General features: G+C 39.8%; 1 protein-coding gene across 2 annotated transcripts in view; it reads left to right on the top strand.

Annotated features, from left to right (window-relative positions):
- Window positions 1-24,214, top strand: part of CTNND2 (catenin delta 2) — a 679,731-nt gene that overhangs the window by 101,101 nt on the left and 554,416 nt on the right. For both annotated transcript variants that reach the window (XM_054191357.1, XM_054191355.1), the window contains exon 2: window positions 23,081-23,214. In XM_054191357.1, coding sequence (XP_054047332.1) covers window positions 23,081-23,214 — 134 coding nt within the window. The remainder of the gene's footprint in view (window positions 1-23,080; window positions 23,215-24,214) is intronic.

Below are 24,214 nucleotides of genomic sequence, written 5' to 3'. Positions count from 1 at the left end.
CTTTTTAGCACAGGATCAGCCTCAGGGACTTTTCAGAAGCTGTGGCTCTGTGTGTTTATTTAGTAATTTCAGTGCATTTTTCTCGTATGAAAACATGTACATGTTTAGCGAGTGCAGGATCATTTTCACAAGGACTTCAACAGCTCAGTGATGTACAAAGAGCCCCTTCCTTTTGTCTGCGTGGATCTTACCGCTCGCTCACTTCATCTGCTGTTCTCGTTTGTTCTAATCCCCTGTTCACCCTGCCTGTGCCACCCAGGGTTTTAGAGACCTTTCTCATTCTCCCCCTCAGCCCTGTCTTTTCTGCATCAAAGAGTTCTGGCACGCTTCGTTGTTCCCTACGTGGGGGCCATTCTGTGCCTCTGGTTGTCTCCGTTGCCCTTCTCTGCCTTTCCAATTCTGCTGTATCCTTTTAAGGAAGGGGAACCAGAGCTGCTCACAGGATTCAAGGTGCAGGTGAACAATTGTTGTTTATTGCCCAGCCGTTCAGTCTTGTAAGGCCCTCTGCAGTTCTCCCTAATTAGCCATTTTCTGTAATGCTTTCAGTTTAGTATCATTAGGAACTTTCATTGTCTCCTGTCATCCAGAAAAGGGAATGAGCGTTATGAGTATGTTCCACACCCCAGCTTGCAACCCAGCTGTCTTTGGGAATCTGTCAGTGGTCTCTATAGGAAGAGCTTAGCCTCTCTTTACTTGTGTTTGTTCTCTCTTTATGTAATTAGTCACTCGCGAAGGGACCTTTAATCCTATGTACTATTTCTCAAGTTTACTCAAAACCTTTCAATGAAGGACTTCAGAAGGGCTTTGGCACAGGCTGCCACGGCACCCTTGTCTCCGGGTTGGGGCATTACATCCCAGTGGTCTACTAAATGGATGAAAACTGGCTGGGTCATCAGACCAGAGGCGTGTCCTGTACCCTTGTCTTGTTTAATTCTTCATCAGTGACATGGAAGAGGAGATGCAAGGGACTCTCATCAAGTCTGTGAATGACAACAAATTGTGAGGTGTGCTCAGAGCACTCAGAGGCCTGGCTGCCATTCAGAAGAGCCTACACAGGCTCGAGGAGAGGGCTGACAGCAGCCTTGTGAAACTCTTAAGGGCAAATAACTTGAGGCCTTGAGCCTGGGATGGACAGACTCCCGTCATCGGTACATCCTGGGCACTCGCTGGCTGGGGAGCTGCTCTGCTGAAACATACCTGAAGGTCATGGTAGACAGCAACCTACGTGTGAGCTGGTAGGATGCCTTGGCAGCCAACAGCATCCTGGGCTGCATTGATAGGGGCTACATTGATAGGAGCGCAGTAGATCGAGGGAAAAGTTTATTCACTTTTACTCAGCGGCCATTAGACTATACCTAGACTACCATTCAGAGGTTTGGGGGGCACCCCAATACAGGAAAGACATCGATAAACTGGGGCAAATTCAGCAGAGGGTCCCCAGGCTGGTCAGTGGCAGGAGCACTTGTTCTGTGAGGAGAGGCTGAGAAATGGGGCTTGTTCAGCCTGGAAAAGAGATGGCTTAGGGAGACCTAGCAGCCACCTGCTTGTATCTGTGAAGAAGTTATCAAGAAGACCGAGGCAGGCTGTTTAGATGAGGTATATGGCTGGAGGTTGACTCATTAACTGAGAGGAGATATTTTGACTTGACTTAAAGGGAAAAGAAAGTTCACTAAGCAGTGGAAGAGATTGCCTAGAGATGCCGTAGGATCTACATTCTTGGATGTTTCAAGAGCCAACTGGACAAAGCCCTGAACAACCTGGTCTGAAGGTTGATCATCTGGCTGAAGAAGATCATCCTGATCATCTTTGATCAAGATTTTGGATAAGAAAACCTGCTGAGGTCCCTTCTGATATAAATAATTAAGTCTGTATGATCATTGTTCATTTTATACTTGTATATTTGTTAATATCCACCTTCTTACTTGCAAGTTTATTAATATCTAACTTCTTACCTAAAAACAAAATAATGTTTTTAAAAAAGTAATTATAGAGAATAGGTTTTTTCACATTGTCATTCAGCACTCACTTGATTGAGTTCTTATATTTTAATATACAGAGATAAGTAAAGAACAGGTAAAAATAATGTCATTTTTGTAAGGGATTCTAGTTAGGAATAAATCCTCCTCTGCACTGGAGGAGTATTATATCATCTCCTTTTCAAAGGGAAAAAACCAGTCAACTCTATCATAAATGCTGCATACTTTGCATAATTATTTTTTACTGAATTTGCATGCACATACATTTGTGCTGAAAACTAATGTATGAAAAAATCTCCCATGATACTTAATTCTGTGTATGAAACAGAAAAGGTATAGGAAAAGCTTGGATGTTTTCATGTCAGGGAAAGTTTCTAGTAGTGGATATTTATACTCATGTTTCCAGAAGAAGTTTTGAATAACGTTTTGATTATATAGCATTTCCCTGATAAGCTTGTTTGTTGGTATATTTGTTCTGCATCTCAGATGTAATTCATCTTGCCTAATTTTAGCTACCTGAAAAGGTAGTCATTGAGTTTAAAATAGTTGCCTAGGCACCCGCTACAGGTAATAGAGATGATTCCTCCTCTCCCCAAACATGAGTCATCCTGTCTGCCTTAGAGGCTTGTCTTGTGATAGAATTAATCCCTCTGCAGAAGCACCGGTTTCACCCTACTGACTAGGAGAAGACTATAGGCACCTAGCTCTTACAGGACAACTAGTTTTATATGGTTACTTTGCAAATGTCTACAGCCAGACTCATTCTGTGTTGTGTTTCCCTTCCCAAACATCGCTGAAACACCTTGGAGGAACAGAAGTGAGCCCAACTAGAAAAAAGTATCGTTAGGAGACTCTGTGGAAACTGTAGAAGTGATGCATGTGCGATAAGTCTCTGAACGTGTTCTAGAATTTCCTTTCCTTTTGCTTCTTTTTCGTGAATGGTATCTAGACCCAACAGATCGACGTTGGATACATGCCTCTTTTCTTCTTGGCAATATGTGAGTGCTCTTCAGGACAGGTCATGAGTTTGTATCCACTTCAGATTAAATCAGATGAAATCTGAAGTATTACTTCATTCTTTTCTTTCAGAAAGTAATTGAAAGCAAGTTCTTTCTTCCAGCAGCAGAATTGGGCATACTTCATAGAAAACTCATGTAATTCGTAAGAACCTCTAAAGACCCAACTTGAACTCATGGGCTAAAAGTGATAGTAATAGTGCCTAGCGTTCAAAGACTACCTGTAGTGGAACAATGAAAGCAATACCGGATCGGCTCAATGTATAGAATGTATCTGATGATTTAAGGTATAGGACAGGAAACAACCATTTGTGGTGTTAAGATTAATCTTTGGTGCGACACAGTGTAATGAATGTGAAGTCAAAAGGATTAACTGTGCTTTTGGGGCTGTATATTCAAACATCTCTAGCAAATTCTAACACCATTAATAAAGGAAATGGATAATTGTGAATACAGCAAATTAATAGCTATTTCTAGCCTTGTACAGTCTTTGTGTCTAGTATTTTCATTTGGTAAATCTTGCAGATGTTTGCAGATCATAAAACAACTAATGATTTGCTGCCTATTTTAAATGATTTTAAATGCTTCTTTAATGATTTTAAAGAGTTGAGGGGTTTGGGGTTTTTTGTGTTGTTTGGTTTTTGGGTTTGGTTTTGGTTTTTTTTTTTGAAAGTAAAGGGTGAGGGGAGAAACAATGTTCATTAATAAGTGGCCATAAAGAGATCATGAAGTTTGAACTGCGTCAGCTTTAAGTCACTGTAACAGTATTATAAGGGGTTTTCAGAACCATGAATATCCGCTGCTTCTCCTAGCTGGCTTTACTGCAGGCTAGTAAACTTCCAGTTGAATTTCTTTTTCCTATGCGTGTTTGGGCTAACAAGCCTCAAGTCTCTTATCAAGTAACAGTATCAAATAACTTACGAATAATGCTTTTGAATAATTTATTTTGTAGTCAGAAAATAATTGCATAAGTTAAATTCTGTGCTTGTTTGATTGAGCATATTGAATTCAGTAGATTTTTTTTATTTTACGTTTTTATGATATTTTTGGCTTGCCTTTTCTTGATTTGTGCAGTCTTTAGGCCAGTGGATTCTCAGTTTCAATTGAAGGCTCTAGATGCTCCTGTAATGCAAATAATAATTTTGCTGCTATGTGCTGTAGAACATAAACTTGCAGATCTTCAACTTTTTGAGAGACTTTTTTTATAAAAGATACTTTTCAGAGATACAGTTCTTGGAAATGTCTGAATTGTCTAAGACTGGTGTGTGTGCTAATTATGAGCCAGCTGCTTGGATGGAGTATTTCAGCCCAAACAATGACCTTGTGAAAAGTGTAAGTGGCTCAAAATAGGATCTTAAAATGAGAAGTGCTAAGCACTGCTAGCTCTGCTTGTTAACTAAAACAGAAAGCTAGAGAGAAAATTGTGAAATTTCCTCACCGGCTTTACATCGTGAAATAAGTTAATTCCTCTGGAGCTCTTTTCGAAAACCGCTTTCAGCAAACTGGACCCCCTGCTGTTGCTGACTGCTTTCCTAGAAGCTGTGATGTCTCAGGTCTGCGCTGCGCACCTTTCCCCGCTCTGCGCCGTCTCGGGTTCGGGAGGCAGCGCCTCTCACCTTGGTGGAGGGTGGGAGAGGGAAGAGGAGGCACAGGGAGGAGTGGGCACCTTCCTTCTTGGCTTCTGGCCCACATCCTTGGCCGCCTCCTCCCCAGAACCAGCCATTGGGTGTTGTCTCTGGCAGTACATCCCTGAACGCGACGTTTGCTTAACTTGTGCAAACTTTTTTAAGATAGAGAAGCTGGATTTTCTGTTATGACGTGTAATTGGACAGGATGAGCTTATAAATAAAGATTATAAATGCAATGTAGATTCTGTAGATATAAGTGGATTAGAACATCCTGTAAATGCATTCATATAGTGTTCTATGTAGTTGATTAAAATGAGGTAATGTAGACCACTGAAACAGACATTGGAAAACTTCTATAACTTTAAGCAATTATGTGCACGTCTTTGCATCTGCAGTGAAATGTATCTCCTTTGTGGGGATGTTGCTGCTGTTCCAGCCACTTGACAATGCAAAGGAATTCAGTGGCATTTTAAACCAACTTTGCAATGAAAGTGGGGGACAGCAGTTGTTATACTGCTTCAGTTTACCCTGTATTATATTCAACAATAGGCAGTGAGGCAATTTTTTGGACTTAAACACTATTAATTCTGTTGAAGAGATGGACAATACCTCTTGTTTGAAAATAATAATCTGAAAAGAAGAAATGCTTGTAAGAAGTCTATCTGCATGAAGCCTGTGACAGAATGTTACTGAAGTAGTCGGTCCATGAAAGAGTGGGTAAAAAAAAAAAAGGGGGGGGAGTAGTGTATCTTCGTAGGCATACAATAAATGGAAGAAGTAGATGCTGGAGGATGTGTACTGAATTGAATATATTGATTTCTGTTTGTGATAATAACTTTGATTTAGGAAAATAGAGTTACACAGTGTAATATAAAATTCTAGAACGGGCAAGTCACAGGCAATTTTCAGTTCTATTCAAACTAGCATGTTTAAACCCAAGTTACTGAGGGGAGTGCTGACTTGCTGCTTATGCCTTGTTGCCACTACAGCTTCATTATTGTTTGTGTTACCTTAGCAAATCCTTTAATAATAATGGACCTGTTATTTAGGAACCAGATTCTGCACTTGCCCATGTTCTTGGTAAGTCCTCTGAAAGTAAACAGGCCCCTAAGAGAAGACAGTGATATTAGAGTATTGTAAAAGCAAGCCCCAGTTTTAGGCTTTTTGACAAAATTATTGTAAATTCACTTGCCTGGAATACTTGTAGATGTAATAAAAAAGTAAACATCATTAGATTGAAAGCCAATGTAATGTTGCTGTGTTGGTTGATCTATTTATCATTGAAAAAAGGGTCTAGTATCTCCTTTCAAGGAAAGTTTGAGGCTTTTAGGCAACATATCCCTGATATTAAAGTAAGAAATTTGATTGAGCTTCAGATAGTGCTGTGGGACTGTTCCTTTGGGTGAGTTATTGTAGCACTAAGCTGTTCTAAGAATCACTTGACTAGTCTGTTGATGCAAGGGGAGGTTACTTTTCACTTGTGGTCTTGTAGGCAAAGTGGCCTACATGCCAAACAAGCATGCCACAAGCAAGACATGATGTACGTTCTTCACAAATACAGGTCAAACCATCAGTCTGAGTCTCCCTCACATTTAAGTCTATACAGCTTGTGTTTGAAGAAATGCTGTATGTTCTCTTCTTAAGCAACAGCAGAATCCTTATGTGAGAATGCTCCCCATCTTTTATTGCTTAGCAGCAAAAATATTTAAGTGAACATTTTCTGCACTTTCTACCTTGCAAGTTGTGACTAGCACTTGCTTATAGTCACTAACTTCTCTCTGCTATTTCCATCTGGTGATCTAAGTGTCCCTGTCGATATTTGAGGCACTATATGCTGTGTTGCACTCTTTGGTCTTACAGTCTTTCTAAGCATTAGCACATTCATTAGATTTTATTTTGTACATTCCAGAACAATTAGTTTCCTAAAACAAAGTTTCAGAGTCCCTTATCTGGAAGGATCAAAGGATGAGAAGTTCCAAGCTGGTGGTGAAGGTGGGCAGGGATTCTTAAATGACCCTTAAAACAGTTGGCTCTGAGGGAATTAATGCAAAGATTTAGGTTTGCCTGTATTTCCACCCCCCCCCAAGCAATTTTTGCTATCATTTAACAGATTATCCAACTTGATGTATCGAAAACGTGACGAAGAAAGACTTAATATAGCCAATCTATTACAGTCTTGCAAGTGATGTGTTCCTATCCAATATATTTTAAGGATGTGCTCAACGTATGTGTATAAAGATAACACTGGAAACTGATACCCATTTAGTGTGACAGAGTGAAGACTGAAGCTATTAGACTAATTACAGGCTTACACAACTTAAACATATATATTTTTATTCTTTTCTGTCAATTAGCTGTCTCCCAGATAATTTTTGGCTAGAAAGAAACAAAAATAGACACTGGTTGTGGTTGAATAACTATGTGAGGGGATTAGTCCAAACTTTCAGACAGACTCACTGAAAAGGAAATGCAGATGACTGTTCTCCCTATATCACAAGACACAACATACAAGTAGACATGTAACCTCATATGTACTTTACTATAAATTACACATCATCTGGCCATAGGTTTTCAACCAAACAAATGTAGAAAATAGTTGTCATCACATTCTCATAACGAGAGTCATTGCTGATTTAAGTGTATTCCAGTTAAGTCCAACCTTGCAAACTTCATTTGTGTATGTAAAGTATATTTTGTAAAAAAAATATGCATTAATGCAAGGACTTCTCTTCAGGCAGAGATCCAGAGACAGTTTTCTACTCTGCTGGCTTTTTTCAACATCGTGTTTCTAAGGCACTTTATTAGTTGTTGTTTCTGTTGTATCTTACGTAAGACACTTGGCCTCTTTGAGCCTCTGCAGTCTATAAAAAGGGAATAGTAGCATTTTCTTTTCTCAAAAGTGCCAAGAATGGCTGATATAGTAATACTCTTTATATCTCCCCACTTCAAAATAGTGAGGTAGGGCATATAAATTACTTAAAGTTTTCTGGCATCTCAGATGCAAACAGTGTCAGGAGTGCTATTGAGTTTCGTGGAAAAACTAGGCAGATCCTTACAAATCTGCCGTCTCATATTAATGGTGTTTTTTGTTTATTTTTTTTAATGGAATTTTATTTTTCATGTTTACTTAGGCAAGAGTTTTTTATTTCCTCCTTTGTGTAAACTTGTAATTTCAGCTATATGTTAGCTTTCTCTTATCACCATTTTAGGAGTGACAGTTTTATGAGCAATCATGCACACAAAGAAAACTATGGCATTGGTATTAAGTCCATGTATATCCTAAAGCAGAACTGTGTGGATAACATGTTACTTTGTGTTCTGTCAAACTTCATAGTATTATACTTACTGCTGCTTTCATATGAACATTTAATGTGTCTTCTGATTGAAAAACTGTATTTTTTTCTTACAGTAAAAGAAAACTTTATTTTATTTATAGGAAAAGAAAATTTATGTAACTTTATATGTATTTATACAAAAAGAAAATTTATTTTTCTTGTAGACTTAAGCTGAAACATCTTCACTTGCTACCGCTCAAGTCTGACTCTTTATTAACATGCTGATTAGGTGAGAGAGGGAGAGGGAGAGAGAGAAAGTGAACTGGATTTACTATACCAAGCAAAGAAAATGCAAAGAGTTGTACCGTATGATTTTAGAAGCAGTATATTGGGAGCAATAAACTCAGTTTTAAATGTGTGTATGTTTAAAACTTGTTGTCAGGAAAGCAGCTACTAGCCTGCTTGTATTCTAATTTTTCCACTGATGATGAACTTGGCACAGTCAAAGTATCTACCATACTGAGCTTAACTCTGGAAGATCATGTGGAAAGAACATTTCTTAAGGAAGCTAAAAGGGGTCAGTAACAAAACTAATTCTTTGAAGGAGGCATAGAGGTTACTTAAATTACATGACTTCGGAGTGGTGAACAACCGGGTACCACGAAAAAGCAGAAAAAAGCTGGCGAGGGTATCCAGCAGAATCGAGTTCCAATGTAAGAAGTAGAAGCGATTTTGTACTTTGGCAGGATAAATGTAAAAACATAATAAGCAGATTAGAAAAAGCTTAAGAAACAAGAAAAGGCCAAAAAAGTTAACGAAAACTTTCTAATGCCTGGAACAAGAAGCTTGGCAGCAAGTCTGTGGGGCTAGCTGTGAATAGGGACACTTAGAGATTGTTGCCATTTAAGACCAAATGACAGTAGGGAGGCTACATGGATTTGGATACCAAAAAACCTTTATCACACATATATGCAGTTTTAAGAATTACATGACTTCTCTGTTCCATGGGAAAGAGGACTTGGTTCAGGAGAAAAACCGTGCAGGTTTGTGTAGTGTTTCCTCACGCACTTCGCCTTTCCCATGGGGAAGGAGGGAGAGGTGGGTCAGGAGAAGTCAGGGGGGTCAGCACTGTGTTTCCAGCTGGGCTCTGTGCAGCCCTGGTGTGGGGTCACGGGGACCCTGGCTGCTCTCTGGTGCTCTCAGGTCCTCTGAGTGTTGGTGAGATGGTCCCAAATTCCGGTAGTGCAGGATCATGAGGTTCTCATCTTTCATTTTTGTACTCTGGTTTCCCACAATATTAAATAACCTTAGTTACAGGATTGGGTAGGCAGTACTGTGTTGGTGATCAGTCCTTTCAGGTGGTGCTCTTTTCTGTTTTGCGGTTGCTGCTGTTGCTCCTCACAATCTGCTTGTTCCGGATGCTTCTGGACATGTTTGCACTTTATGATGATCCAACACGCTGTTTGCATAGTTTAGCTATCTGTTTTCTTTAGCACACAAAAACTATCCTGGTCTTCAGGACAGGTGTTTGACTATATTTCATCCGCTTTTACCACAACAAAGAGCTGGTTAACATTTACTGGCTTATGCTGACAGCTATCCTGTCTGCATGTAACTCATGCTAACTGCTACAGAGAGTGAAGAAAAACTAAGAAGTTGGGTTTTTTTTTTTACATCTTTCTTGGCCATGAAGTATGTTCAGGGAGCCTACCATACTGCAGCCATTCTTTGCAGGGATGCCTTAGGGCCTCAAAATACCGTGCAGAGTTTATGAAGCCAAAAAACCTAAACCTGAGGAGGAACTTCTTTACTTTGAGGATGGCAGAGCAGTGGAACAGGCTGCCCAGAGAGGCGGTGGAGTCTCCATCTCTGGAGATATTCCAAACCTGCCTGGACGCGTTCCTGTGCAACCTGCTCTGGGTGACCGTGCTCTGGCAGGGGGTTTGGACTAGATGATCTCCAGAGGTCCCTTCCAACCGTATGATTCCATGATTCTACGAAACCAAAGTAACAGGTGATAAAAGTTCATGTGGATAAATGTAAAATGGTACGCTTATGGAGAAGAAGGAGAGTACAACATCCCAACTTCACCTATTAAATGATGGATTTTGAGCTCATTTTACCACACAGGAGTCTGATGTGGGATCTGGTGCTTTTTGTGAGCTTGGGCTGTATTCATAAGCCCGTATCAAAAGGAGCGAGGAGACGAGCAGGCACAGTTGCCATTAGGAGTACTGCTCAGCGCTCTGCCTGCCCACCAGACAGCTCTGCCAATATCACACCAGCAGGAGTATGTGGAGAGAGAGAAAAGCATGGCAGTCACCCTGTCTGCAGCATTTTCCTGAAGACCTTGGCTCTTCAGGGAAATGCTAAGGAAATGTTTGATTGTCATGCTCGTCTCTGGCTGGGGGAGGTGGATCCAGCCGTTTAAAAGAGAAGGCATCCTTACTCCAGCATGTTCCCACTTCAGCACGGAGTGACCAAGCGAGGAGAGCTCATGTTCTTCTACTAGCCCTCCATTTAAGGGATACAGCCATGAAAGGAGTCCCAGCGTGACTGCTGCTCTGGTCCCTAGTGCAGCCCTAACTGCTAGACTTTGTTTGCGTCTCTGAAGGTTAGTCTGGAGGTACATTGCACGTGGTGTTGTATGGGGGTTTGAAGTACGCATTCTGCTGTCTGGCTCTAATAAAAGTGAGACGTGATGCAAAGAGGATCTGTGCAATTCAGTATGATATATATAAGTAAGCTCCTTAACTGTAGGAATTAGTGAGGAAGTAGATTAGTCCTAAGATTACACCAATACCAGAACTGTCTATCCTACTTCAGGTTCAGAGCCATGGGAAACATTACGAATAGTCATCATGAATCAGCCTGCAATTTAAATTTAAAGTAGTAGTAATAAACAGTCTGTTGTGGCACAGAACCTTAGGGGATTACTTGCCTCAGACTTAAAGGGCTGTGCTTTTGCCTTGCTAGTTCTGTTCGTCATAATGAACGTGTGTCCTCAGGTGTTGCTGCCATTGACCCCATCTCTTGCACTACAAATTTTTTTTCTCTTCTTACTGTTGTGATGTTGGGGGGGAAATACTTAGTGATGGTGTGTGGTGGGTTGACCCTGGCCAGCAGCTAAGCCCCAGCCCTCTCATTTGTTAACCCCGCACAGCAGGATGGGGGAAAGAATTGGACAGGCAAAAGTGGGGAAAAACCCCTCTGCGTCAGGATATAGACCATTTAATAAGTGAGAGAAAAAGAAAAGTAACACGTGATGCAAAAGCACTCGCTCACCACCGGCAGACTGATGGCCAGCCAGTCCCCAGGCAAGAGCTACTTCAGAAAAACTACCCGCCCAGTTTTACTGCTGAGCATGATGTTATCTGGTATGGAGTTATCCCTTTGGCCAGTTGGGGTCAGCTGTCCCAGCTGTGCCCCCTCCCAGCCTCGCTGGAGGGACAGAGTGAGAAACAGAGGCCTCGGTGCTGCACAAGCACCGTTCAGCAGTAGCTGAAACACTGTTTTGGTCACAGATCTAAAGCGCAGCATCACCATAGGAGCTTCTGTAAAGAAAATTAATTTCATCCCAACCAGACCTAGAACATGATATCACTTAAATTCTAAAGTCACTCCTAGTCAATAAATGACCAATGAACGGAAAAAAAACCCAACCCAAAGGAACACCCCATATTATGTTAGAATCACCTACTCTTATGATACCTAGGTCATACAAGATTTTAAGAATTCACTGTAGGAATGTTTCTGGCTTTTGTTTGTAGATGTGTGTTTTTCTCTGTATGCTTGAGGATATTGGCATTGTCACTGAAATAAGAACTCCCGTTTCCTCAGTAACGCCAGCAAACAATATTTTCTTATTGGATTCCATGAATGGAACAATTTTGCTTGATTTATGAATAGACTTTTCAGAAAAACTGAAATCAATTATTGTAAATCCTCATGCTGAGATCTCTAAAATATTGGCAGGAGTATGAATTTTTATGTTGGTTTCTCTTTGTGATCGTGTTGCTGACTCCAGCTGTGAAATATTTTCATAAGAATCTTAGGACGTTGCTCAGTTATCAAGATGGTGCAGGCTAGCTGGTTAGGGTAAATTCTTACAGATTAGGTAGGTGGCTTCAGTACCAACGAAGTAGGAACATGTTTTAAGCCAGCATGTGGTTTATCTGTCGCCCTTAATCACTTATTCAGTTGCTATAATATATTGACAGAGAAGGGGGCAGGGGACAGTTAACTGACACAGTGCTGTCTTTGTGGTTTGGGTCTCATCTTTAAGTCTTCGTGCACCCAGCATTGGTTCTGACTTTGGTTCGAGAGAAAAAAGCAAAGGATGTACTATTGGGCCATCTTTCTCTTGCATTTTTTTCAAAGCCCTTCAGGCCAAATGTGTATCTTTTCTCTCATAAGCACTTTTTCTGAGTTATCATGCTATCCATTGAGAACGTTTTAGGAATTTTTTTGTTCGATTGTAAGGAGGAAGGCTGTATAATGATTCAAAGTACTTGAAATTTTAACTATTATAGAAAAAAGCCAAACTGCCTTGTTTTAGGACATACTACTTGAGCAAAATAGTACTTATCAGGATCATATTGAACTTAAAAGTTTGGAAGCGTTGCAGATGGCTTAAGCTCTAGGCGAGATTCAAGGTTTCATACAGCTGCCAGCGTTCTAACGCTGGCCGTGTAGATAGTGGTAGGAAAATATTTGATGCAGCCTGCAGAGACCTTGTATTGGATACTGCGTGTATAAGACCCTTCATTTTGCTTCCTCTTTGGAGAACAGGGAAATAGAGATGTTTCAATCAGACTCGGGGCAGGAGCAGAAAGTCCCCGAGTAAGAAACTTTTTTCCTGTTGAGCTATAGTCTTTGATTGTTTCAGCAAACGCCGTTTTGAGTCAGCATCTGTGGAAGAGAAGGGATAAGGAGGTTTCATATACACTGGTTGTGTGTATGCCAGCATTTGTGGGTTCCATTTTAGGTATTACATTACTTTAGGGTAGGATAAGTGAAGGAAAGTGTTGGGGCACGTTTGCCAATATAACTTCCTTTCAGTCAAGTTTTAGAATATGGTTGTCTTTATCCTCTTTTACATCTTCTATCACACTTTTGCAAAGTGCAGGAGAAAAATAAAAAAAAAGGGACATGTTATGGTTTACTGAACCTGGACTTTTACTTTATCTAAAATTTAAACCCAGAGGATTCTTTTTTTTCTCCAGTTAGAGGCCCTTAATACCTAAATAGTACGGTTAAAATAACAAAAGAAGACAAGAGACAAGGTTGCCTGTCTTAGTGGACAGGCAAATGGATGGATCTACAGACAAAGAACAATCACAGAAAGAAAATGGAACTCTTAGTCTTTGTGAAACCCCTGTGATGGGTTAGCTAGAATAAGAAGAGTGCTAACTTGATCCCTCATAACCCTGATCCCTAATTGAGCTTAAGCTTTTGCAAAGGTCTTTAAGATATCATGTCTTCTTTAACTAATCTGTTTTCCCATCTAGTAATTTAAACATAGGAGATATATGCTTTAGGTTATTGTGATAACTACTTAGGCAATCAGAAGAATTTTTTCTCTTTGAGGTATTTGGCAGAGTCTGGCAGATTTTCTTCTCTTCCTGTTGACTCAAGAGATTATCAGCCTATTTTTAAGAATACTTATGGAGCCGCAAATTGTATCAAACTGTCAGCAAAGATAGGACAGTAAAGGAAATCTACAATTCCAATGGTTATGTGTGCAGGAGAAGGGAGGGCTCATCTTTACAGACTGCCTACCCTGTCTCACTGTTGCACAGCTGAAGGATTCAGCTTCATTGCAGAAATGTTTAATGCAGTATTAGTAGATATGTATCCAGCTGCCTAGAGCCAATGCTGTCTCAGCCTTCAATCACCTCCATAGTTTGACATTACCAAAGGAATGCAAATAGGTCATCTTTCTGCTGATGCTGATTCCTTGCATGGCTAAATTTTCAAGTAGTGCCAATTTCTACTTCTTCCAGTTGGGATTTTGTTCTGGAAACCTACTGTAAACATCTTGGTTAGTCTAATAGTCACATGTATGTTGATAATGTTTGAATTAACTTTACAATGTATAATAATGAAAATGATTATTTTGGGTCTTTTTTTCCTCCATACCTGCACCAAATATGACTTGTGATATAGGTAATAATTTGCAAGAACTGCCAGGGCTGTTGTATTCTATGTTGTTCTAGCTCCTAACTTAAAACCACTGAATTCTTAGGTATCAGAATGACTTGGTGAACGCCATGAAAGCTGCTGGTTTGCATGTTCATAGATACAGTGCCAAACCTATTTCTTCTTTTTTTTTCTTACCACAGTTGTTAGAAGCCTAGTGTGTTTGGGCTGTTCACAACTGTACGTTTTCAGATAACAACTGTTGTTCATATATGCAGGGAAAAATAGAGGTTCCCTATAGCAATCGTGCAATTATTATATTGAAGAACATTGGAGTATTTTATGTATTTGTTTTTGAATTAAAACCAGCTAGAAACAGGATCAGCATTAGTCCTTGCTTCTGAAATCTTGGTGTGAGTTACTGAAATTATAAACAGTACATTTAAGTGTAGCCATAAACATGCAGTTTCAGGTTAAAAAAATGTATTCAAGTATTTTCATTTGACAGTAAATCCTCATAATTTTGAAACAATAGTAAAAAAGTAAGCAACTTTAACAGAAACGATAGAAAAGCATGTTATTAAATGGTAGCCATACTGTAATCTCTATATAGCACATCTAAGGTAGAGGAAAGGGAGCAAAAAATATTTCTAGATGCATAATTGCATATTGGATTGTTTTAAATGATTGGTTCTTATTCAAGACTACTTCAGTGTCATTCACGGTTATCCAGATTAGCTCAGCAACAAGCCGAATTTGATTGCTGTGCAGTAAGACAGCACGACTTACACTTTTATAATGAACGCTCTCCCTGATTAATGGTTTATTGTGCAGGGAAAACCCACTGGGGAGCATATATTCCTTACCGCAGTATCTTTTTAATTAAAGAAACATATTTGGATTTTCTGATTACACGAATTTGATGCAGTTGCCAGTGTAGTGCATAACTTGGCTTTTACTATAGATTTCCAGACATTGTGGAGCTGTTTGGTTTGCTTTTTTATGTTTTTTTTTGTTGATTTGTTTTGTTTAACCTATTTACACTTTCTACCCATGAAAGGGTGATGTAACATTAGACTATGTAAACAGCGTTAACAAAGTGACTTTTAAAGGAATATCAATCTAATATTGAAAAATGGAAGTCTGCCCCTTTAAGCAATATTCCCTTTTTCTTTAAGCATATGTTATAGAAGAACATATTTAAACGATGCAGTTTAAGTTGGAAAAGGAATGAAATGCTCAGTTTACAGTTGCTGCTGCTGGTTTTTTAGTTCTAGAGTTTTTTTCAGTGTTCTACATGGATGCAGTAAATGAAGCACAGTATTTCTGATGTGGAGGAGGAGGAGAATAAGGTCATTGAAAGGTAGATGCAGCCACCCCGCGTGAGGAGAAGGGGCAGCTTGTCATTGTTGTCACCAAATGCTTATACCAGTGACGTCTTCATGGCTACATCTCATTACTTCCCTACTTAGTAAATCCGTGCTCAGTATTATTATCTATGTAAAAGTGCGTGTGCAAAATTAAACTTCCTGGTGAAACCACAGCATCTGACATGACCATTTTAATGTGTATTTATAAATCGTAAATATTTTGTTTTACCTAAGGATTTATGTATAGCATAGAATGCACCTCAGTGTATTGTGTATGTACCTCTGTGCCCGAGTTCAGCCTGAACAGACTTTTGCAATTTGACCTTGCTACTAGCTAAATTGGTTGTATTACCTCAAAGAAGGCATGAAATCCTGCTACAGGGAAGGGAGTTCGCCATCTAGCATCCACTGCCGTCCCAAGGGTCGCAGAAGGAACGTGGTCTTGCAATCTTTTATTTCCCAGTTCTGAATGTCATGTTACTGCTGTCGCTAGACATTTGTGGGATCTAGTCATAAAAATTTGTATCCATTTTTGTTACATGTTGTTAAAATGTCCATGATGCATCTGTAAGAAAAGAATTAGATATATAAACCACCTCATCATTCACATACGTTTGAATAGAAATGCATGGGACCAACAAAGGTCTATCAGTCCAAGCGCCGTTTCCCAGAACAATCCCAAGAACTCACCGGACAAAGTCAAGTTGCAGATGTTCAAAAGAAATGCTAGAGAAATTAAAAAATCATTTTGAAATGTATATTGAGTGCTTAGTTTGAGTAAGCATTTAAAAGTTAGTGAAACCTCTCAGTTTTTTAGTGTGTGTAGAAGGTAGCTTTAAAAAAGAGGTCCTTTCCCTCTTCCTTTTTCCCTTTTTCCCCCTTAAGTTTATGAGCCAATACCATAAATAGGATTCAACAGTGAAAATCAGCAATTCACTTGAAAAAGTGCAATTACTTTGAATGTCTGGTATTTCTATTTCAGCTCTTTGAAAAAGACCATTTTGAAATAATCTATCCCTTTTATTGGTTTGGGGGTTTTTTTGTTTGTTTGTTTGGTTTTTTTTTTTTGCTGTGTTGCTTTTTAACACCTTAGCTAGAAAAGTGAAAATCATTTAGTCTTGTTTTTCCTGGTGGTCAGTCTCTCTGAGCCTTACAACCTTATAATGTTACGGTTCCGTGCATTGCAAAAATGTTTGTTTAGAAAACGCTTTTTCGTTGGAATTCTATGAATTTTGCATGGTGATAGTTTTGGGGCTTTAGTAAGTATTAATACAGTGAACCTTTTGTGCTGGAATGGAAATGTATGCCTTTCCATCAGGAAGGTGCCTTAACAAGAGGAGGTGCAAACGTCTGTATTTGAAATGCAAAAGACATAGCTTGAGCTCAGAGAGAAGTGGGGTTTAACTGTCTCAGAAGTAGCTTATTTTTTACTTACCTTCTGAATCAAAACCCAACCCACTGACCCTCTCTGTCCTGTTTATCATAGGAGTAATGCTTCTAGTAGGACTCAGGTCAGATTTTAAGTTTCTGATAAGTAGTTACATGACAAAAGTGATTTTTAACCTGCCTGGCAGTCAGTTATGGATTACGGAACTACAGTAGGTAAATAGCGAAGAATAAAGAAGTGTTGCTGAAGTTATTTTGATGGGGTGTTAAAGTAACCAGTGTACCCACAGAAGCCGTTGAGTTTCTTTCGATTCAGCCACTCACTGAGCAGCATTTGCCCATTGGTATTCCAGACAATAAACTGGAAATCAATTGCATACTTTGACTTTATTTTTCTGATGTTTATTATACTGCTTTTTCATAGCTATATAGATGGCTGTTGTTTTTTTTCTTCTGTTTCTTCTTTTGTCCAATCAATTTTTTTAAATACTTCCACCAGTGTACTTAATAGTGATTTAACGAGAATCTTAACCGGATGATGTTCTGTATGGGTTTCATTGGCTCATGAGATGGTGACCGTGGTAGTTGTCAGCTGTAGATTATAGTTGTACACTGTATACAACCGTAGATTGTATCTATCTGTCCAGGAATCCATGTTGTCACAGGACAAAAAAAACCCAACCCAAACCAAAAAAACCCCAAGCCACTTCTGCTGCCTACCTTTCTTGTTAAAGTCAAAACCAGCGGTGGGGCCACTTCTCACAGGGGCCACACCTGCTGCCAGCACCTGGGTGCTTGCACCTGGTACATGGGGAAGGGATGGTTTTGTTTGGATTTATAGGGTTGATTTTTTATTAAAGTGAGGTAAAGTTTTTAGATGCTCTTAGAAAGACAGCAACAGCAACAAAAAAAGGGTCAGACTCCACATAGAATTTTTCTATTGCTGCGGAGTATGGGAATCCATGAATTATTTATGTCTGACTTCCCAGTATGTTCCCAAAAGGCTGGTAGTATTTTTCCTGTTCATCTATCTATGATTGTCTAAGATTTTAATTTGATTCTCTCAGGAGCATGTATATGCTCTGACTTACAGCATCTCATTTGTGTTTTTGTGACACCGATAGGAAATATTGTTGCTGTTGTGGAAATTAAATGCAGTTGGTTTACTTTTGTGTTGTAGTTACTCAGCTGTGGTGTACTCTGCTAAGCTGCTTAATTTCTATTTTTCTTCTCATACTTGCTCAAATTTTCCCTTTGTTTTTAGTGCTAAGCTCCCAGGAGTGTGGATTAAAAGGCTATCGGCCAGTTTATTTTATGAGGAAAAATTAAAAGAATTGGGGTAACTTTTCTAGAGAACAGAAGCCAGAGCAGAAGTAACAGTCGTCATCATCATGTAGGGTAATGCTTTTTTGAAGAGGTCTGATGGAATAATTCTATTTTTTTCTGTCGATGCTGGATAGTGCAATAAACAGTGAGCTTAAGTGTGTTATATTAAACACTAAAGCAAATTTTCTACTGGTAAAGGCAGTGGAACCCTGAACAGAGGGAGGCAGCCACGAGAGGCTGCATGAGGGAAGCGGTGAAAGACTCATTATATGTACTAAATGTTAAGAATGACTCAGGAGAAAAATTTGCCTTGTCTAGAGATTCGGTAGTGGTCAGGGGGCTTGGAGGCCCATTTCAGCCTTATTTTCCATAATTCTACAGTACTGGCAGTTTTAAGTCCCATAAAAACCTGAGAATGTTCTATTTCTTCCAACGAAGACTGAGCTAAATTAAAAGGTATACCTATTCTGAGCAGACAGAGTAGTGCAAATGCGGGCCTTTGCTATGTTGGTGTGTGCTGTTGAAACACTATTGCCGATTCATGTGTTATTTTTTAAATATAGCTACCTCCTGTACAGTGGCTTCTCTGTTGCTTTTGAAAACTCATTCTGTGTTTCCTTTCTACGTGGTATTTCTCATATGAATTTGTGTAATGAAAAAATGTTAAAATACATAATGGTAACAGCTCGTCTGGATAACATCACACTGTAGATTCAATGATACTAGCTAAGTGCAATTGGTTGCAATCATTCCCCATCAAACAACTGCAGTAATAAACTGAACTAATGACATAGGTGTTAGAAATTATATTCTCTGTCCAGAATTTTAATAGGTGCACAAAACATTAATTTTAATGTCACAGACATTTCTTGTGATTTCTCCATTTCTAGATGAAGAGGACATGCAACGTACCTTTTTTAAAGTTGTTTTTTTTTTTCTTTTATAAGATCTATATTTAAAAAAACCACAACCAAATCCTGGAAACATGCATTGGTTGTACAACATTAGCTACTGTTTTGTCCGGATTCTGAGCCTATTTGAAGCAAGTACAGTTTATTGCAGCAGTTGGTTGTGTATTCAGAGTTGTTTTTTTTCTAAGTAAACTAAAACTTGCAAAATTGCAGACTACTAAAGCAGTTTTTGAAGTGTCCTTTGGTGGAGACAAAGTGTTTACAAAAACTTAGAGCCTGAAAATTAAAATTTACAGGAGTTGAATACAGTCCCAAAACAAGTTCAGAATAGCAGGTGTCAGTTGCTGCTTGTATCGCAGGGATGTAATTGTTTTGAACACACAGAAACTGGTGTCATCTTACCAGTAGCATCTTTTTGGCCACTAATCGGCTTCCCCATTGACCATGTGGCCTTGCTGTCCCTCTCAAGCACACTTTAAATATTTTGGGGTGTGTGTTTGTGCTAGGACAAGCATTTTGTGTAGCAGATAATTTTTTTGCCAGCAATTCCGGCAGGCTTGTTTCCCGCCATCTTCCTGAAAACCTAGGAAGCCCACCGTGCCTCAGTGGGCTTCATTTGGATTTGCTCTTCGGGAGTGTCACAGGCCAAAACAAGTCTTTGAGTCAGGGAATTTCACTTCATTAGATATATTGCCAATTAACATAGACTGTAAATTACTGATTTTTGTATTGAAAAATAAATCAGACAGCCGCACACGACCACACAGAAAGACAAGGAGCTACTGGAGACAGTCCAGCAGAGGGCTATGAAGATGACCAGGGGACTGGAGCACCTCACTTCTGAGGAAAGGCTGAGAGACCTGGGTCTGTTCAGCCTGGAGAAGAGAAGACTGAGGGGGGATCTTATCAATGCTTATAAATATCTAAAGGGCAGGTGTCAGGAGGATGGGGCCAGACTCTTTTCAGTGGTGCCCAGTGACAGGACAAGGGGCAACAGGCACAAACTGGGACACAGGAAATTCCATCTGAACACGAAGAAAAACTTCTTTATTTGGAGGGTGGCAGAACACTGGAACAGGCTGCCCAGAGAGGCTGTGGAGTCTCCGTCTCTGGAGACATTCAAAACCCACGTGGATGCCTTCCCGTCCGTCCTGCTCCAGGTGACCCTGCTCTGGCAGGGGCGTTGGACTAGATGATCTCCAGAGGGCCCTTCCAGCCCCAACAATTCTGTAATTCTGTGATTGTGTGTGTGACCCATCCTGGTGTCCCATCCCCTCGCTACATGTTAGGTTGGTTCCTTTGGTGAGGTGATGGGTGAGGTCCTCCAACACAGGTCAGCCCTGCAGCACCTTCCACCCCCAAACATGCACACTACCAAAACCCCAACATTTTTACCCAATACAGAGAGGTGCAATATGGGAATGAGGGTCTCCTTGACTGCATCCAGAGGCCTTCTAGGTGGTGTTTGTGTCTTCCCAGTCAGGCCCAGTAATGGTGTGCTGTGATAGGGAGCTGGGGATGGGAGGGAGCAGGTAAGCCCTCTTAATTTTTCAGGTGAAGAGGAAAATTTAAATGGATTTCAAATAACAGTTAATTGCAGAGATGGGAGCAGGACTGGGGAGTTCTTCACTCCTAGCCTGGTTTAATTTGCTGGGTTTTACCCATTTGGGCTAGTGTTTATGGAAAGGCCGGTTCAGCAGAGTCTCCTTGCTAGGAGTCAGATAGGGCTGGAGGAGCAGGAGGCTGAGCTGAGCAGACAAAAGGGGCTTTTTCCAGGAAGCTTCTTCCCAACTGCCGAGAAGGCAATCCTGCAGCAGGGGGGCTGCTCTCAGCCCACGTGTGTCTGAAACTGTTTGGCAGGCACTTCATTCGCAGCTCTGGCGTTTCTTCCCATCTCAGCACAGTCTTGGGGAGGCAGTTCTTTGCGCCTCATGCTCTTGTAGTTCCATGTGTCTCCCTGGTGAGCCGCCCTGACCGGGAAGCATGGCTCCCCAACGCCCAGGGTAGTGGGACAACTTCCCATCAGTGTCCTTACTCATGTTCCCGAATCCTGTGGTCTTCCCTGTGCACAATTTTCAGATGGACTTCACAGGCTGCGGGGTTGATAGCAAGGAGCGTTGCGCTCCGGTGTTTTCTGCAAATACAGCTCTACGAGATGAACGATTAGGCCATTTGTATTTTTTTCAGGTAAATTGCAATACCAAAAGGAAAATTACTTTGCTTTCTATTATGATAGTGCAATTGATAAGTTAGTAAAAAAAGAAAATAATTAGATTGTTTGAAAGTGAGATAATAGAATAAGCATGTATGTGTGTACATGTCTTTTCTGTGGTACTTTACAAGAGAGTGCAACTTTAATTGTATGCCACAAACTAGGTAACTTGTTATAATAGAAGCCGGTTCCTTTGTTTCACAAAATAAGAAAGTGTAATTCAAAAGTCCTTTTAGATTGATGGATTGGAATCACATAGAAGTTTTGTGCAGTATACTTGTACTTGTGATAGAAGGAGACAGATATATCATCTGAGATTTTAAAGATTAACTTCAAATAGTGTACGTATCTGGAGCAAGGACACCACCAGAGACAAAGATGCGTTACTTACCACTTTCAGTGATTTGCTTACAAAAAGCAAGCCGTATGAAAATACGTAGCTTCTCTAATTAAAATGATATATAATCTCATGCTTCAATGTATAAACTGAGATTTAGGGAGACTTCTCTTAGGAGAAATAACTGACCTTTTTTTATGAATAATCTGTATCTCCATGTTTTTGTCTTGCATATGTATGCCAGTGTCTTGAGCTTCAGGGAGCTTTGGGAAAAGGCTGCCCAGCTGGGCCGAATGAGTGTTCTTGGGCAGCACTGCAACTTCAGAGCCAAAGCTTTATAGAATGTCATCTCCCCTTCTTTTAGAGCCCGAATGTCTCTGGCAAACTGGTGCAGGGACGCTTGCTCTGTGTATTGAATTTTATGTTTGCTTTTACCAATTACCCTTTCCCACTCTTTTCAAACTTCTTATTTCTTCCCAAAATAGTTCTATTTTATAAAAACATGGGCTTTGAAAAGCAGAATGGAGCCAAGGCAGGAGTTTGGCCATTGATGCGAATGGCGAGTGCTGTGCACGTGTGACCCCTCTGATGACATCCCTCTGTGTATCCCCGCTGCTCTTCAGGAGGGCCTTCCAGCTGGCAGCCTGCGAGCCAGTTCTCTTCCACAGAATAGTTCTGGGCAGCTCCCACATGAACGTGGTCGTACCCTAACTCGCCTGCTCATAACCATGCAAGCTGCCTCTCGGCTCCTTTACTTTTGGAACGTGGCGCAGCTTGCCTGCAGAGATGTGTGCCTGTTGTGACATTTAAACAGAGATGCCACACGATAGCTTAGCCTTCAGGAAGATAAGTCTTTCCACAGTCACCGCCACCATTTTCCTCTCTAAAAAAGAATACCAGAAATTCCTTCGAGTGTTAAGAATCTTTGTTTTTTGTAACAGGTCTAAAACATGGCTTAACAACTGGTGTGCTGTTTTTCCTCAAAAATACTTTGATAAAATGTTGTCAAGATGACCTTCTAGACTAGAAGAAAGGCAAAGTTAGTTGCCTAGGCTTAAAATGTAATACATATTAAATAATCATGCACGATGGAAAGTCAACACTAGATGTTTTATATTTCTCTCATGTATCATTTGTTGGGCTTCTGTTTGCAAAGCATTTCATGATTCATTACTTTCATGATATTGTAATTTCATGTTGGATGCTGCCACTGGAATACTATACAACAATCACAGCTGTAAATTATTTGAATCCTCTCCAAATGTACTGTGGTGGATATTTTGGAGTACGACTGGGAGTTCATTTAATATTTTACTTTATAATTAATTTAAAACTAGTTTTAGTTTTAAATAAATGATATATTAATTCTATATCACAGAACAGAAACATGTTCTATAATTTTTTCCTTAAATTAGTGTTGTTATTCTTATATGCATATGATTTCTCATATGCGTCATGTTTCTAATAACAAAATCATTGTTTTGTTTTTCCATAAACTGCAGAAACTATGCCTGTTCCAGACCAGCCCTCGTCTTCTGACAAGACAAGTTCCCTTAGTCCTGTGCTGAACACGTCCAATGGCGATGGCTCTGAAACTGAAACAACCTCTGCCATTCTAGCTTCAGTTAAAGAACAGGTATGCAAGTGCTGCATCCGCAGGCTAGAAAACAATAATATGATTTAGTGTTTTTTTGCAGAGCTGTCATAGGTGGGACCTGAATAATGTAATTCACAAACGCACATTGCAAAGAATCTTAAATATTTCTTCATGTTTTAGTATACTTCCATGTGCTGTCCTACAATAAATTTATTATAATTTAATTGAATTGTTCATTTTATTCTCCACTTTCACTCTTTACTGTGAATGATGGTTTTCGGAGCTCTCTCCTTTTCTTGTTGGCAGTCTGCGTGTGGAGTTACAGCATACAGGCACAGCATTTAATAACTATAGAGAAATGAATAGTTGTGGAGAAGATATGTTACCCTAGACTTTCTAGTGAAAAGGATTTATAAGAATCCTAGGATTTTAAAATTTGGCATACACATGTTTTTGATTTTTTTGTGTAAAACTTGATGTGAGATTATTTTAGGGCAAAATTGGGTAGGGACAGAGGCTTTCAGCCTTGGATGATTTAAACCAAAAGTATTAGAGATTAATGAAAGAAAGGTCTTTAGTGCGATTCTCTGCTCTATTCCAATATGACAGGCTTGGACATTTTAATGTGAATTTTTGTGGGCTAAGTGTCTGTGATTTTGCTTAGTGCATCAGGAGATCGTTAATATTCCAGGTCATGAAAACACCTGGTCTCTATCATACCTCATTTGGCTCAACAGCAGCAACAGGTGTCCCAAAGAGAGACATTAAAAGATAGCTGCTTTTAGTCAGCTTTCTCCTTGCCGAAGGTGTCTAAATTGGTTCTCCAATTATAAAGTAGTGATCTTTCCCTTGCCTAAGACATTCACTGCTTCTTTAGTAAAATTAATGCATGAATTCAGTTTATGGTATCTTAACACCATTGGAGTAATAGCTGCTGAGTCATTGGGCTTTTAAAAAATTGTGACCTTGCTCTTCATTTTTTCTTCTTGGTATGTACCAGTTCTCTCTTTTGGGTGTTAAAGGTTAGTCGTATTTTCTG

Source organism: Rissa tridactyla, chromosome 2 (genome assembly GCF_028500815.1).
Source record: "Rissa tridactyla isolate bRisTri1 chromosome 2, bRisTri1.patW.cur.20221130, whole genome shotgun sequence".
Classification (NCBI taxonomy): domain Eukaryota; kingdom Metazoa; phylum Chordata; class Aves; order Charadriiformes; family Laridae; genus Rissa; species Rissa tridactyla.
The sequence above is the reverse complement of the archived record's forward strand: the minus strand, read 5'-3'. Positions and strand labels throughout refer to the sequence as shown.